This window comes from Bactrocera dorsalis, chromosome 3 (assembly GCF_023373825.1).
Source record: "Bactrocera dorsalis isolate Fly_Bdor chromosome 3, ASM2337382v1, whole genome shotgun sequence".
In the NCBI taxonomy this organism is placed as follows: Eukaryota; Metazoa; Arthropoda; class Insecta; order Diptera; family Tephritidae; genus Bactrocera; species Bactrocera dorsalis.
In genome coordinates this window covers 6,699,129-6,716,409 of record NC_064305.1, presented here as the reverse complement: position 1 = coordinate 6,716,409, position 17,281 = coordinate 6,699,129, and the positions used below count along the sequence as shown (strand labels likewise).

Here is a 17,281-nt window from a genome sequence, read left to right as displayed (position 1 = left end):
TATATACGAATACATTGTGACCGTGTAACACCTGTACAAATTTTTTATCTCATTCACAATGGCATGGATTGGTGAACCCCAGAAAACTCACCAACATTTGTAGTCCTTCTTGCGAATTTTGAATACATTCATCAGTTTGCTCATTGTTGGTTGATTGTTGGAAAAATCGAAGCGGTGAATCGGAATCGGAAAGTCGTCGGACGTTGCATTTTCCGACAATTAAAAGTTATTATTTTTTGTTAAAGGTAATAAACATTATAGGAAAGATTATAATGTGTGTATATTAAGTGTATAAACGAAGTGCAACAGCAATTGCATAAAATAATAAGACGCGAATAATAGTTGGTGGGGGAAATTGCATTGCATCTTGCTGATGTCTGCAGTTGCATGCATAGAAAAATATTTGTGAATGCTAGTGGTGTGCGAAAGTGCTGACGAATGCGGTTACTTGGTATTCATTCATAATTTGGATAATGAGTGGTTTTTGTTTAATTTATGGTGCTAAATTAAAAAGAACGCATAAGTCTTAATTAAAAATGAGTTAAAGCGACTATTATTGAAACTTTATATTATTCCAAATTGTATTCGCATATATATGCAATTAAAAGTGTAAAGCGATTTAACGGTCCGGTTTTTTGCATCACTTGTCGGCAATTGCAGTTGCATGCATAGCAGAAAGATTGATAGGCTAGTGTAAAATGCACTTTATTTTTTCTATATACCGAAGGTGAAAGTGATAAAAATTTTGTGGAAAAGATACAGAAGTTTAATAATTAAGCAACGCATTAAAATTAAACTCTTAATTTATCTAAATACGTGAATAAAAAACACCGGAAATAGCAAAGCAAATATAAAACTCGACATTTTTCTTTGTTGTTTCATTAAATTTAAACACGCATACATACATATGTATGTAAATACTATATGCAGATAGGACACAAAATAATTGGTTTTTATTTTATATATATATGCTTGAATTTTTCTATATATATTTCAGATTTACTTTCGTATTAGGTTTCCCCTTCACTTGGCTGATTGTGTCGTAGTTGCTGTTCCGTTTATTAACGTTTCGTGAATTGATAACTGCTTTTGGGTGCTGCTCTCCACACATTGTTGTGTGTGCAGCGTGAACATTTGTTGTTGTGCGGTTGCAAGATGACTGACGTCTACGACGGCAACGGTGACTACGCAACATACAACGATGATGAGGACTATGGCAAGCAACGCAAAGGCGGTTGTGTGCCGGGAGTAGATCCTCATAATGGTGATAGCTCAAATCATGATCTACACCACCATGTTGGCGGAGTTGTTGGCAGCGGTGGTGGAGGCGGTGTCGTCGGTGGTGGGATGGGAATGATGGGAGGCGGAGGTGAAGGTGGTCAATTGAACGATAAGGCGAACGAATACATTCGCGATTGCATGGCGGAGAAAAATCGTATGGATAGAAAGTTTCCAATTGCCGAAAAATTAATGGACTGTGGTGAGTTTTAGCGGTAGCATCAATTTTATGAAAAATTAAAGTAAAGTTTAAAATTGTTTTATGAACAGAAAGGGCAGAAAACTTTTTTGTTTAATATGTGTACATACATACATATGTACATATAAAATGCATATGTATGTATTTAGGATAAAAATATATCAGAAACTACTTCGAAAAAGAAAAGAGGGTTAAATAGCAATATAAAACAAAAAGTAACTTCTTTTTATTGATTTATGTATTTATTTTTTATATGTAATAAAGTTCGCCGCTGTGTTTAAAAATCAATCAAGTACTATGTTTCTTATAAAATAAATATAAGATTTATACAATAACATTTATTTTTATTTTTTTAGAAATCGAAAAAGTCCAATCGATGGGTCGCATACCACCACGCGAACAAAAATATGCAGATATTTATAGAGAAAAACCTCTTCGTGTTTCTCAAAAGGTTTTGGTGCCAATTCGGGAACATCCCAAGGTAAATTGATAGAGTTTATTTTAACTACGACTCAATATACTTTAAACTGACTTGTTTGTAGTTCAACTTTGTTGGAAAATTATTGGGACCAAAAGGAAATTCTTTGCGCCGGTTGCAAGAGGAGACACTTTGCAAAATGACCGTACTAGGACGCAATTCAATGCGTGATCGCGCGAAGGAAGAAGAATTGCGTTCGTCAAAAGACCCGAAATATGCACATTTAAATAGTGATTTACATGTGGAAATCTCTACAATCGCTCCACCGGCAGAAGCTTATGCACGTATCGCCTACGCAATGGCCGAGCTACGCAAGTACTTAATACCTGATAGTAACGACGTTATACGACAAGAGCAACTAAGAGAGTTAATGGACAATACAGGCATTTCAGACGATGTCACTAAGTCAGCTTATAAGAAAATACCGCATCAACCGCCTACTAGTAATCTTGCTGGCGGTGGTGTTGGAAGTACTGGTGGCGGTTGTGGCACCGGCGGTGTTTTAGGTGGTGCTGGCGGTACGATGGGAGCAGGAGCTGGTGGTACCAATATGTCAATGGGTAAAGGGGCGCCACATCATGCATACAGGTGGGCATTGCTTTCTCTTTCTTATTAACAAATTTAAACAAACTTGATTTCAACAGAACCCCACAATCCACGCAAAATTTGCAATTTAATAAAAACACGGTAGCACCTAAGCAAAAGGTTTTGTCCATATTAGAGAAGGCTCGAACTGCCATGGAAGAAACATATGGGTAAGATTTCTTTCACATGCTGCTTTTTATGAATTATGTATTAATATTATATTGTATGTATATTTTTTAAAGACGCGGCTACGAAGATCCGATCTCATATGAACAGCCCTCTTACGATGCTTACCCCTATGGCCATGGGCCGAATACTCATGCACATACCGGGCATGTGCCAAGTAATACCGGCATAGGCTCTGCAAATATGGCACCGCGTGGACCCTATGATGTTACCGATTATGAAACTGATTACAATAGAAGAGACTATTATCCCAATTCGTCGAATTTCGGAGGTTCGTTGTATGCAAATAACGTTTACTATCCAAATCCAATAAATTATGATTAACAATTTGAATTGTAAAATTTATTCAAATTATATATAACGAATAAAATTATTATAATTTTATACTTATTCCTTACACAAACATACAAATTGTTTTTTCTTTTGCAGGTGGCGGAGCTTCGACTATGCATTCAAATCACAACACTGGCATAAACCCGAATCATAATCGAAGCCACGTTAATAGGTGAAATTCGTTCGCCAAACTACACACAAATGCAAGTATTGTTGCGTCGCACATTACCACAGCAGCTACAGCAGTCACCACAAATAACACCTCCCCAACCGCCAGAGTCGGACAGTGTATCAATAACATTAGCAACAATTATTACAACAATAACAACATTAATAATAATAAAACCACCGTTATATCCACACAACCCCTTTTTAGTAATAGTCTACAAAATTCGGCGCTTACAAACCAACAAAACTCAATTGGGCAAAATGTTGGCGGCGGTGGGGCTAATAATGTTGCAAAGCATATAAATACGGTAACTGGCTTAGGGCCCACAATGCAACAGCAATTTAATACGAATGCGAAAAATAACCACACACAACTGTTGTCACAACAGCAGCAGCAACAACAACAACAGCTGTCAGCAAATACGCTACAACAAACGCCGCAGCAGCAACGGCATCAACAAACCCACCCACCGCCACCACGTCAATCACACTCTTACCCTTACAACAACAACAACAATAATAATAATAGCAGCAATAATATTAATCTTAACATAAGCAATGTTGCGCCCAATATGTCCGGCAACAATATATCGAAATCACAACAACAACAACAACAAACTTATACAACAATCACGTCAACACAACATCTTAACGGCGCACTAACGACAACAGCGAGCGCTACACAGAAGTCGCTCACACAGCCACTACATAAACAGCAACAACAACAGCAGCACCATACAACGGCTCTGGCCAACAATAATAGTAAAATTGTTGGCCCAACTATGTCAGCGACTAATATGTTCTTTGTAAGGTATTAGAAATTATCAGTTATGTATACATACATACATATTTCAATATGGTTAGTGTTTTCTAGAAAAAAAGTTTTTTGCGGCATTTGCATTTTCTAAAAACTCTATTTTCTGAGACATTTATCATATAATCATACATTATCAACCCGAGATATCTTAAGTCATCTAAATACTTGTTTTTTTCTATATATTATAGGCCAACAAATCCAGCACCACCACAACCATTACACATTGGTGAATTGCAACCGTTTGTGCCGGTGCAGCTCTTTTAAATTTTACACAGCTCAGCTACATATGTCTGCAAGGAAAGCGAAAAAAGAAAAGAAGCAGAAGAAATAAAATGCTTCTGAGGCAACGGCAACACAGGAAAACATAGAAAAGCATAATTTATCTTTACATTTATAAAAAAAAAATTGCTTTCATTGTGTTGCTAAAAAAAAAAAACAAATGTGTCGAAAAACTTACATACAGACAAACTTGCATTAATTTACAGAAAACAGAAAATGTTCCAGTGATTAACAATGTGAAATTCCGCATTGCAGTGAACAGCGATTTAAATAAGTAATAACAAGTAAATATAGATTTCTATGTTTAAATCAACGAAATAGGGAAAAGAACGACAAAAACAAAAACACAAAACGAAACAAAAATAATCTAAAACATGATATAAAAGTAAAATACAAACATGACGTTAAATCAAGCCCACTTACATACATAAACACATACATACAATGTATTTACATACAAACATTTACATATATGCCTGTGGGCTAATGTTTAAGACGCATATTATTTATAAAAGTAAGCTCTTATCTAAAAAAAATTATATTTATATATTTATATTCTTAATGAAACTAATAGCAAGAAAATACAATAGGATAAACATTTAAACAAAGCGAAACAAAAAGAAAAGCTAATGGCAAATACCAGAAAGGCTAAACTTATCGATAAAGTAGAGCGCTTACAAAGGGAGTAGAATCAAAGATGACATGAAACATGCAAACAGAATTACTTTCAACAATTTTACAAAAAAAAGAAAACAGAAAAACAAATACGAAAGAAAATAATAAATATTGAAATTAATTAACAAAACCATATAAATTTATAATAATAATAACCAGTAATTGTATGTGTTAAAAGCCTATTTATTACATATTTTAAGCTCAAATTGCAAATTAGTAGCTAAAAGTATAATACTATAATGGCACTAAAATTGAAACATTTAAAATATAAACAATTTACATTAAATCGAACATGGCTAATACTAAAAGAACATGAACGGCACATAAAATTACAGAATTTAAGCAGACAAACACATATAAAAACGCATACATACATATGTATGTAAATGTAATGAACGAAACTGAATATTGATTTGGAGACAAATGCGGTACAATATGTTATAATGAACAAATTTATGCGTTGACTATTTTAAATTTATTTTTAAATTTTTTTATGTGTTTTTGTTATTATTTTCTTTTGTTAGAGACACATACGGAATAATATGTTATAAAGACCAAGCTTACGCTTTACCTATTTTTTAAATTTATTTTTGTTATTTTTTTATGTGTTTTTGTTATTATTTTTTGGTTTTGTTTTTTAACTTATTTTATTTTTATTTTTTTAATTTGTTATATATAATTTTTTAATTAATAATTTATTTATTATTTATACTCTTTTTTTGTATTATTGTTTTTTATTACAGTAATATTAATAATTTAATATTGTTATAACATTAATAAATACAAAAAATGTATCTATTTTTATTGTTTTTATTTTTATTTTATTTATTCTTTTTATTATACTATTTTTTATTTTAGTATTTTTATTTTATTTCTTATTTACATTTTACAATTTTTTTCGTTTTTAATTTTTATTTCAAGTTTTATAGTTTTTTTTCGTAATTCGTGTTATATTTTTTTGTAATATGTGCGTCAAAAAATGTAAATTAAAAAATTGACAAATTTTCGCAAAGCCGCAAAAAAATTTTATTTACTTTTTTGTAAACACAAACTAAAAATTCAAAAAGAAATTTGAATTCAAAAATAGTATTTATCATTGTGAAAATTGTTATTTTAATAATTTCATAAAAAAAAAAAAACTTAAAAGTGAAAACTCAGACAATTGTAGCGCACCCTAATAACTAAAAGACATTGAAAACTTTTGTGTATATTTTAAAGAATAGTAATCCATTTCTAAAAAACAGCGAAAATTTAAAAATATTAGATCAATAAAATGTTTTATTATTAATATATTTTTACAATATTTAAAATTCAATGAAAATGCCAATACGAATTTGCTCTGAAAAATATTTTTTTTTTGCAATTTTCTTTAATATTTAAATAAGGAATTCAACACAATATGAATTTTAGTTAATTTTCATAATTAAAAAATAAATTCATATTTGAAATTATCGCTGTAACAACAATAAAAAAAATTTCTTATGCGTTTAAAATGAAAAAATAAACCTATATTGTATTCTACAACTTTTTAATAAATGATTTTTTCGGAAAGCAAATGTAGAATTGAAAAAGAATCATGATTACTTTTATAATTGCTAATGAATGCAAATATTGTTGGAAACAATAAAAAAAAAAAATACACACACATCTACACATTTAATAATATACTTATACAATACATACATATAATTTGTAACTAAATCTTAATAAATCATAAAGTTATTAATTAATATTATACTTACAAGCAAAAATAAAAAAATAAGAAAAAATATATATTATTGTAACACATATACAATTAAAACATAACATGCTGATAAAGTACATAAAAGTAAACCAAGCAATCGTTAAATCGATCTTGAAATATATGAATAAAAGTTATACATATACATATACACATACATATATAGAATGGAAAATAATAACAATACTTAAAATCGCTATATCGATTGAAAGAAAAAATAAGAAGAAAAAACTAAATATTACTTACAATAATTGCAGCAGTCAGTGTATAGTAACAAAAAAAAAGAGAAATTTCTGCACATATGTATGTAGCATGCGCAGCATAACGCTGCCGGCATAAGTCTTGTGTGTTCTATCTTTTCGGATGGCGTTTATAATGGATCCCCCTCGTCGAATGGCGACTACTTCTTTGAAAATGTGCTGCTCTGTGCAATTAATAATAAATATTACCCTTCAAATGAAAATAAATAAATAAATGGCATACAATAAAATATAAAAAGATACGCATTAATAAATACAAAAAATATATTGGAAGTGTTGTTTGTGTATTTATTGTAATGGACTGTGAGTAAGTGATAATAAACATTTTAAAGTAGTTAGAGAGTTTTGATAAGTAGTAAGTAGTTTTATGAAATTACAGCGAAATAAGTAATATAATACTAAGTATTTAATAATAACGAATACTATAGTGTTAACATCATTGTTATTTCCTCCATTTTCCTACCATATTATTGCAAATTGATTTTCATTATGTGTTGGCAATCTTGCTAAAAAATTATTATTTGACAGCTCTACCAGCTGTTTAAAGATGCTAATTGCGAGTTGTGTGTTGTACATATAATTTTAAGCATAATTCCAGTTTGGCAGCTATTACTAGTAAATAATCACGAAAAAATAATTATTGCCGATCCGAAACACATATAAACAATTTGTGCCTTGTTTAATTTAACATTTACTATGTGCAACTTATGACCTCATCGTAATATACACGTACAAACAAATTTCTAACAACTAAACGCAAAATCTCAAATTTTTAAAGATACGCCTACAATTCGCCAGCAACAATCCAGCATTTTATTATGAATGTACGCGGCAATAGCGAGAATTGTGTGGAGGAGCCTGTTGCACCAGAATGGCTTTCTAAATTGGAGAGTCGACGTGAAAATTTACAACGCGCCACCAAGCTGAGTCATGAAGTCGGCGCTGGTGCCCCCTGCGGTGAATGCGGTGACAAATGTCCTGGCTTGGACTTACATTTTTGGCGTAAAGTATGTCGCAATTGTAAGTGTCGCAAGGATCAACACAAATGTGTTGATGACGATTTATCATCGTGGGCACAGTTTGAGATTTTGGGACAAATATGTTCAAAACCAGCTTGTAAGTATGCAAATACGTTTGCTTTATTCTTTTATACATTTTTTTGTGCTGGCGTGTACATTTAAATATGTGTTTTATTTCTAAACAGTTCATGACTTTTTTGTTAGCACTGTAACGGCTAAGATTAGTATATTTCAATATACATATATACATACATCCCATTGATATCTTGCACACAATGCCAACGATGATCTCATAATTATTTTCTATTTCCCACACAGTTATTAAAATTAAAGCGCTCGCCAGCCAACCCGTTCAAGTCGATTGGGTGCCACCGAATACAATGCCAGATGTTATTTCCGACTATATGGAGAAATTGGGCGCCGCCAAGGTACCAATTGCGGGCAGTGATGCGGCACAAAAGCGTAAACAACAATTGGAATTTCAAGTACCGCCACATGATTTGAACGCCGCACTGTGCGACAATCTAACGGATGCCGAAGCCGCTCAACTACAACAATATGTTGTAAAGATACGTGAAAATTGTGTTGGGCAGGGTGTTGTAGTACGCATTGGCAACATGGGCATTGGTTTTGTTGAGTATATAACACCGCAACAACAACAAGACCAACAGCATATGCTAACCGGTATTGATGCTTACAATATGCCAATGCATATGGAACAAGCACCATTTAATGCTGCCTTAATTAACGATACAAATGATTTATCCTTTCACTCACCGTTACCGGTCAAAAATGTTGCAAATGCGCGTTTTAGTGCACAAATGCGTCAAGAAACCCCAGCACGTAAACTGAAATTCGGCACTTTATGCAATTTGGCAAATAATTGTGGTCTACCGGTAAATGTCGATTATGAGCGTGATGCTGTATTTGCACAAATCCTACATGCCGATCCGCTCAAGCAGGCATTGGAGAACAAAAGTATGGGTTTACCCACAAGTCAAGCCATAATCATTTCACAAGCACAAATGTTGCCAGATTTTATGAATGCCTCCATTTTGGGTCCAGCTACCAAACAAAAACTCAAAGATATTGGTGTGAACGTTAAAGCGGTGCAAAGTGCCTTATTGAACAGTCCATTTTATGATGCACTCTACGATACGCTCAAGCAAAATGATATCAAATTTGATGAATGTCGCGTTTTGGCACCCATACAAGCGCTTCGAGAAGAATTGCTGGTAAATAAACCAGTGGCAGAAGAGTTGAGTAGTTTCGTAACGCAATTGCCAAACAGCGCGGCCATAATGTATACAAGTCCTTCGGAGAATAGCTTGGGCAAGGGCGGACTTAGTGGTTCCAATAGCAACGATTCTGGTTTTGGTTCGAAAGCCTCAACACCGGTGGGTGGCGCTGACATGCTAACTGGCGCAGGCTTGCCAAGTGCCTTCCAACAAATGCGGCTGACAAATAAAGGTTTTTTTTATAAAAGTTTAACTATTACAAAACACCTAGGTATTTAATGCATTATAATTTCAGAACCACTACCACCAGCGCCAATAGTGAATTGCCGTGACTGCGCCAAACCTATACCATTAGGGGAAGTCGCTGTGAAGGCCGAACGCGCTGGTAAGGAAATAGCCTGGCACCCGGAGTGTTTCAAATGTTACACGTGCCGTGAATTATTAGCGGATTTGGTGTATTTCTTTCACGGTGGTCAAGTATATTGTGGTCGTGATTTAGCTATAAATTTGAAGATACCGCGTTGCAAAGCTTGCGATGAATTAATATTCACAAAGGAGTATACAGCTGCCGAAGGTGCCACCTTTCATATTAAACATTTTTGTTGCTATCATTGCGATACACCGTTAGCCGGGCAACAATATATACCCGATGAGAAGACCAATATGCCGTTATGTCTGAAATGTTACAATGAATTCTTTGCGGCGACTTGTCAACGTTGCAATCGTCAAATCGAGCCCACGGATCAGGGCGTCGCTTGGGGTGATGTGCATTGGCACAGTGTCTGCTTCATTTGTGCTGGTGTTGATTGTGGCAAATCACTAATTGGTGGACGTTTTTGCGTAAAACAGAAAATGCCTTTTTGTAGCCCAACATGCGTGCGAAGTATTATATAAGATATTTTTATATATGTATATAAGTATACATGCGTATATATTTATACAACTTAGCATTTAACTATAAAAAAAAAGTATTCAGTACATGACGAACAATTACAATTCCTATTTAAAATGTATTTTACACATACATTCATACATATAAATATTTTTCCATATTGTATTTTTTATATGTACGCCAGTTTTTATATGCACATTATAAGGTGCCACGAAATATACATATACACAATTTTTACTGTCAGCTTAAATATTGCGGGTTCAATGAAGTTCTTATTTTTTTTTAGTTTTTATTTATTTTTTATTATTGTTTTTAATTTACTTTTTTATTCACTATTATTTTTTAATTAATTCGTTATTTTAAAATAAAGCATTTGTTTTTTTTAAATTAATTTTTTATTTTTTTTTAATTAATTTTTTATTTTTTTTTATTAATTTTTTATTTTTTTAATAAATTTTTTATTTTTTTAAATAATTTTTTAATTAATTTTCTATTTTTTTTTAATTAATTATTTATAATTTTTAAATTGATTTTTTATTTATTTTTGTTTTCTTTTTAATTTAGTCTTTTCTTAAATATTTTATTTTTTTATTTATTTTTTATATAAATATATATATTTGTTAATTTTTTGCAAGATAAACAAAAATCCTTATACAAATTTCGTAAATTTTGCTGGTTATTCGCTACAAAATGATACACCGCCTAAAAGTATGCTACCCTGTCTTCTTCATAGTTTTAAGCATAGTCAAACAAACTAGAATTCCTGTGAGAGACACACAACTTTTAGTGCTTGTTTTTCTTGTTGTTGCGCATTCTCTATAAACATCGAACTCATTCCCAAAACAGTCCACTCTGTGGTCAGCGGTATCCAGTCTTTATGCGATCAAAGCCATTTCAATCCTGCTTAGTAAAGACGTCAACAATATTTTTTTTTTTTTAATTTTCAAATTTATAAGTAAAACACAGTGGCGTATACTTCAGTTATTCATCGAGAGCGTTTATTTTAGAGCTTTTTAAATACATTTGTTTTAAAAAAATATTTTATAAGCGAAAAAATCACATAATTTCCAGTATTATGCCGTTCTTATCATACATACACATACGTACATACATACATATATACACGCATACAAAACATACGCACATTTCTCACACTCGTATCTATGTACATAAGTACGCATGCGCAATGCCATTTTCGTTGCAAGACGCCGTGTTTATTTTCTACCGCTTCTACGCCATCAGACAGCACAAATGAACTTGCGATGTTGTTGTTGTGGAACTACAATATTTTAGGATTTCTAATTGTTACATATTCAGGTCGTGAAATCAACATTATGCTTGTTGTTATTTATTTTTAGTAGTAGTCATCCAAGGCGTACCAGCTGTGGTGAAAATCGCCATAAACATGCATACATACATATGCGTTTATTTATATGTATAAGTAGCCGCTGCGCGCTGGTCATTCGCTTGGTAGTAAATTTGAACTTAACTAATAGTTACATACATACATATGAATATAGGTATGCATGGTAATATGTAGCTAAAGTGTAGTTTTTAGTTAATTTAATTAATTAAGTTTTCACTTTTTTTCTTAGTTAACATATCTAGTGAACATATAATATATTCTTTTGCTCCAAATTAAATTTCATTAAAAAATACAATTACTAAAAGCTAATTCGTTATATACGAGTATGTACAGATAACGCAAGTCTCCATACGTATTACATAGTGTTATTGTTGTTTCATGATTTTTTTGTTTTGTATTATTTATATGTTCTATTATTAAATTTTACTTGTTTCATTTAGATTTCCGATATAATACTTCAGTTACTTCAGTACTTTTTACAAAAGAACTCCTATGCAGCACAATGAGAAGGATCCCACTTACATGCTTACAAACATTTCGTGCAGCCTATAACAATACACACATATGCATGGATATACATATATGTATAATATGCATATACATATGTATGTATGTATATAGTGTTGTTTCGTGATCATATTACATCTTTGTATGTATTTATGCACTATTTATATATGTATATCTATATGTATGTATTATCCTTATGTTATGTATAAAGCGCAGTTAACCGAGAGTTACACGAAAAAATAATCAAAAAATTTCAATTAAAAAAAAAGATTAAAAATAAAATTCAAAAGCACACTAACAACTATCACAGAACATATTTATGTGTATATATATGTATGTATGTACGTATGCCAGTGCGTCACAGGAGTTCGCGATTTAGCAGCAGCGTGCAAAGTGTGGTAGTAGGCAGAACAGCAAGTGAGGGAAATTGCGCTGGAGAGCAGGTGCTAAGTGCAACACTACTCCCATGTGTGTGTGTGGGTCAACTGCCTGTTGACAAAGCAACATACGAAGCAATCAACCATATGTTCGTCTCTGTATACCTTTAGGTATACATATGTATATGCAATTGTTAAGCAGTCGCTGACAGTCTTGGTACGTTCAAAATGAAAAGTAAAAGAACACAAAAAAAAAATAAATATGCCAGTTATTGAATTTTAGCAGAGCAACATGTGCCTGCCGCTGTTTGGTCCTCTTCTGTGAACGCATGCTGTGCCTGCAGGTTTGTTCGTGTGACAGTAAGTATTTGAAAAGTTGCACAGTATAATTCCCCTCAAAAAAAAAATAATAAATAATATTGTGCATTATTTTTAAGCCATATGAAATACATGAACAACAAACACTTTGTTCAAACTGTTTACAAAGGTGTGGTGAGCTTACACTAATGAGAAATTATATACAGATTCATAAAAAAAAAAATAAAAATTGCAGTCAATTCCAAGTAATGGTTCCCACGTATATGCGTACATATGTATATATGAATTTCAGGTATGTAATTTGAAAACGTCCGTAGTCTCTGCATCATGCCAGTCTTTGTTCGGGACACTATTAAAGGGCAGAGTTTTAACAATGCAATGAGTTTTCGAGGCGGAAAACTCAAAAGGCGCTTATGCGAATATCTTTTGAGAGCCTACATTTAGGCACAGATACAACAAAGAAATATTGCCAACATAGATAACAACAACGTATAGTCGAGCTGCGAGGTTTCAGGTTTGCTACGGGCATACACACATTTCATGTATATATATTTAAATTGTCCTGCACGTTTAACATGCTCATCACTCTCTGCTGCTACCAATTGTTCGGCTCACTGTGTAAATATTTCCTTCATTGCTTTTCCCCTTTTACCCATTACATTGCGGCTGATTTGATAACATTTTAAAAACATATTGTATTCTTTTCAACCCCAGTCTGCTTATTTGGCGCTGTTTTGCTTTGCAACCCTTCCATTGTGCTGTTTTTGATCACGTCCTCGCTCAACGTGGATCTATGTCAACTTAACTATTTCTATCCTAACACTGCCATCGTCAACAGTTTGTGTAAATGCCGCGCGTATAGTATAATTCTGCAATGCGTTCAGGCAGTGTGCTGTAGAGATTGACCACAAAATCCATCGGTAAACGCGTCCATGCCGCACGTATACGAAATATGAGATCGTCCTTACGCGAAAATTTGCGTCCACCATCGTAGACTTCACGTATCAGCCAACCCCAGATATTCTCCATAATGTTAACGTCGTGCGCTATAGTTGGCCAACGTTGCATTTTGATGCCTTCGGCATCGAGCATTTCTTGTGTTGTCGGCGTCATATTGGCCGTCCAATTGTGATCTTGCAGTATAAAATCTGGATTACCACCTAATTTGGTAATGATATTCGGTCGTTCGCGCAATATGGTCTCAATATATGTTTGTGGTCTTTGTTTCGCCGTCGACACCTCCATGTGAATTGGACCACCGGCGGTGATTAACATATATATGTAAACGGAATTGCCACGCGGCCGTTGCGAAAGCGTTTGTTCGTAATTACGTAAATCATGAAAGTAACTGGAGAAGCCATCCGGTCCATCTAAATTGAATTTACGCTCATCCTGGAAGACCACACGTCGCCAATGCTCTTCACCCCACACAATATGCGAATTTGCGAAGTTTAAACGTTCAGTTTGATGATACTGCGACAACACTGGTTCTATTTTGATTTTTTTAGAATTAACTGCCGAGCTGCCGGCTGCTGATGTGCCGCTGCGCATCTGTGCACCCACCGCTCCGGCTTTGGCACTATCCACCGCATTGTTGGCATGTCCATTAGCGGCTGATGAGCGACTAGAGTTGGTGGCATTAGATTGCTGTGTTGGCGCATGACTGGAGGCTGTGCCGCCACCCGTACTCGAACTGGCCGCTGAGAAATTTGAATTCTGATTTAGTGCATGTATGGGAAGCGTACGATTATGATTATAGTTCTGTTGGTTGTGCTGTGCACTTTTGAATTTATGATTGGCCGCACCCGTGTTGGCTAATGTATTTGATACAGCTGATGTATTAGTATTATGAAGGTTGCTTTGCTGATAGTAAGGATGGTGGTGATGATAGGTCATATGCTGCTGATGTATAGTGGGCTGTTTGAGTTGTAGCTGCTTTAGTCGATGCTGTGATTGAACCAGTAATTGCTGATGCGCTTGTGCGTTAGTGTGGGTTGTTGCCGATGTTGCTAATGTTGTGGTGTCCTGTGTTGGTGTGATTGTTGTTGGTGCGATATTATGTAGTTGTAGTTGCTGTTGTTGTTGTTGTTGTTGGATTTGTGTTAGTTGTTGCTGCTGTTGTTGTTGATAAGACTGCGCTGTCACTGCTGTTGCGTGATGTTGCAATTGCAAATGGGCTTGCGTTATCGCTCCTGTGTTTGTTGTTGGTACTGTTGTTGCCGTGACTGTTGGCGCAGTTCCGCAGTAATTGTCTGTGTGTTTGAGGTAGTGTTGTAGGGCCATCAGAGGTTAGGCAGGCGCTTACTAGCCGCCACTGCAAACTCTTTTAATTGCTTTTGGAAAATGTTATCGATTTTTTTATAATTTATGCCAACAATAATCAGAAAAGTAAAGATTGCTGTGCTTCAGTGAGTTGTATTATTGTGGTAGAAATGCAGCTGGCACTTTATTCTCACTATGTATTAATGAAGCTGGTTATTATTGTTAGCGGTGCTTCAAGAAATTCATCACAGACTGTGGCCAAATAAATGAAAGTTCATCAATCGATTTTCATGTGATATTGTTTTAACAAACATACATGAGAAAAACTATTAGAACGTATTATTTCTATATGTTTTAGGTATATTCCTGCCGATGCGCAGTTTCAATTACGAATGTCGTTAATTTATATTAATTAGATTGTAATTTTAAAAATTACCTTATCTAAATGGATTATTTTAGTACTAGAAGTAATGTTTTATGATTCTGATAAACTTTTCTTATTATTCCATTAACACTGTATACTTATAATTTATGTATATTTATTTCATGCCGTGTTTAAAGTTGTTTATGTAGAATCTGTAAATAAAAACAAACACATTTTAAAACACAAAAACATATAAATTTTTTAAGATTGAGTTAATAAATAGTTTCCTCTTCTTCTGCAATTGATTTTAACTTAATTTACTGCACGATGCCAAGCTTCTTTAAAAGAGGTTTACTGCACTTTACATATAAATTTGTATGTACATAGTAATGTCCGTCGAATATTTTCACATATATTTGTACGTTTTTATTGTCCTATTTAATCAAAGGCGATAGAGTTTTTATTATTTTGTGACTAAAATAAAAAAAATAACACTTCATTAACGGTTTATATTAAATTAATTGTTGGTAGAACACACGGATTAATATTTTAACAGCTTGTCCATTTTGCTTGACGCAAAAGAAAAATTTCAAACCCGAACAACTGTCGCATTAATTGTTGGTGACATATTACATATTGCCATATGTACAAACATATGCATCATGGTACACCTTGCGATACTGATATCAATGCTACCGTAGATGGAAGCAGCAATGTATGCAACATCAACAGCACATTCGGGTAGATATACATACATATATTGGCAAGCAATGGTCGACAGTATAATGCGCTATACAGTTTTGAAAGCTCAGAAAAATAAAGTTATAACATCTTAATACCACTATTAATGTTTACATTATGCATTTCGTCTATATTATTGTTTTTGAAAAATTAAACAATCTAAAAGCACACACAAACACATCAAAGAATTCCACTTGAAGAGCTTTCGAAATAATGAAGACTTTCAGTGTTCTTCATTTAAACTGATGGCCGATGTTTATTTAGTTTACACTGTAAATACATACAGATGTGAATCAACGCACAAATTAACGTGAATACACTGTATATACATATGTAGATATATACAGAAATGATAAAGCAAAGCAAGCAAGCTACGTGCGTTTGCGTTCAAATCCTATCTATATACACGCACTTTGTACATATTTATACCGAAAACCAGTCGATATTGTGAATATGTACATAAATCGTGACGAAACGAAAATTTTGCTCTCGGGAATTCGCTGGATGCGAACCATTAAATTTTTCTTTATTCCAAATTCATATGTATATTCTTAAACACTCAATTCATTATTTTTATAATTTCCATGCATATACTCTAAATTATATTTACAAAATTCAATGAAAATAACACAGTGAAATCACTTTAGATCACGCACAATAGCACATTTGAGTGAAAAATTTACTTCCGTAACCCCAAATCACACTATCAAGCTTCGTCATCTGCACTTTGCACACACTTTTTTCACGTACCTTTATTTAGATCGTGTTTGCTGTATAAGAAAAACAGATATAATTTGGTTCCATTTTTTGGCTTTATTAATTGCGATGCGTTAATAAAAATGGAAACCATGCATATCCGATGCAGCAGCAGCAAACACACAAGTAGACGGGCAGACAGGGCGAGCCAATGACAAAATCTGACTTTACGCAAGCTATCCGTATTTACAGCTGTCAGTTCAGATTCACATGGTTGTATGAAATGTCAATTTAAAATACAACGGTCTTAAGAGCCGCCTTAATGCAAAATTGTTATTACTAACTTTTATAATTTTCCTGTGTACAAAAAATTCTTTATTTTACTTAACAATTACATTTTATTATTTTAGGGACGCCCTGTACTTTCTATTGAGAATGGCGAATGAGGGTTTCTTTGCTAATTATGGTATTGACCATACATTTTAATTTCCGCAAATAAGTT

The 17,281-nt window shown here is 33.4% G+C and overlaps 4 protein-coding genes across 8 annotated transcripts; 3 read left to right on the top strand and 1 right to left on the bottom strand.

The window, feature by feature from the left end:
• Positions 1-86: 86 nt before the first annotated feature.
• LOC105228459 (KH domain-containing, RNA-binding, signal transduction-associated protein 3) lies at positions 87-3,294 on the top strand. Of its 4 annotated transcripts, none has more exons than XM_049453780.1 (7): positions 87-245; positions 998-1,480; positions 1,834-1,958; positions 2,020-2,543; positions 2,600-2,710; positions 2,783-2,997; positions 3,156-3,294. In XM_049453780.1, exons 2-7 carry the CDS (start codon positions 1,156-1,158, stop codon positions 3,233-3,235), a joined length of 1,380 nt encoding a protein of 459 aa, XP_049309737.1. In that variant the 5' UTR covers positions 87-245; positions 998-1,155; the 3' UTR covers positions 3,236-3,294. The 4 variants fall into 4 exon arrangements, with proteins under 4 accessions (XP_049309737.1, XP_019846649.2, XP_029407030.2 ...); XM_019991090.3 differs by having other exon boundaries at positions 92-245; positions 1,015-1,480; XM_029551170.2 differs by lacking the exon at positions 87-245 and adding an exon at positions 601-727.
• On the top strand, positions 3,236-7,264 carry LOC105228460 (probable serine/threonine-protein kinase yakA; the record flags this gene model as incomplete). The annotated part of the gene is made up of 2 exons (XM_011208306.4): positions 3,236-4,038; positions 4,233-7,264. Coding segments are annotated over 2 exons (879 nt in total), but the record flags the coding sequence as incomplete, so codon positions are not given.
• A 269-nt stretch (positions 7,265-7,533) lies between these two features.
• LOC105228458 (testin) lies at positions 7,534-10,412 on the top strand. Its single transcript, XM_011208304.4, has 3 exons — positions 7,534-8,115; positions 8,337-9,488; positions 9,552-10,412. The coding sequence occupies exons 1-3, from the start codon at positions 7,818-7,820 to the stop codon at positions 10,148-10,150; spliced, it is 2,049 nt and encodes a 682-aa protein (XP_011206606.2). The 5' UTR covers positions 7,534-7,817; the 3' UTR covers positions 10,151-10,412.
• A 707-nt stretch (positions 10,413-11,119) lies between these two features.
• Positions 11,120-17,011, bottom strand: LOC105228456 (transposable element Tc3 transposase). Of its 2 annotated transcripts, XM_049453658.1 has the most exons (3): positions 16,834-17,011; positions 15,415-15,554; positions 11,120-15,230 (listed from the first exon to the last, which is right to left on the bottom strand). In XM_049453658.1, exon 3 carries the CDS (start codon positions 14,997-14,999, stop codon positions 13,548-13,550), a length of 1,452 nt encoding a protein of 483 aa, XP_049309615.1. In that variant the 5' UTR covers positions 15,000-15,230; positions 15,415-15,554; positions 16,834-17,011; the 3' UTR covers positions 11,120-13,547. The 2 variants fall into 2 exon arrangements, with proteins under 2 accessions (XP_049309615.1, XP_011206605.2); XM_011208303.4 differs by having other exon boundaries at positions 11,120-15,554.
• Between the last annotated feature and the right edge of the window lie 270 nt (positions 17,012-17,281).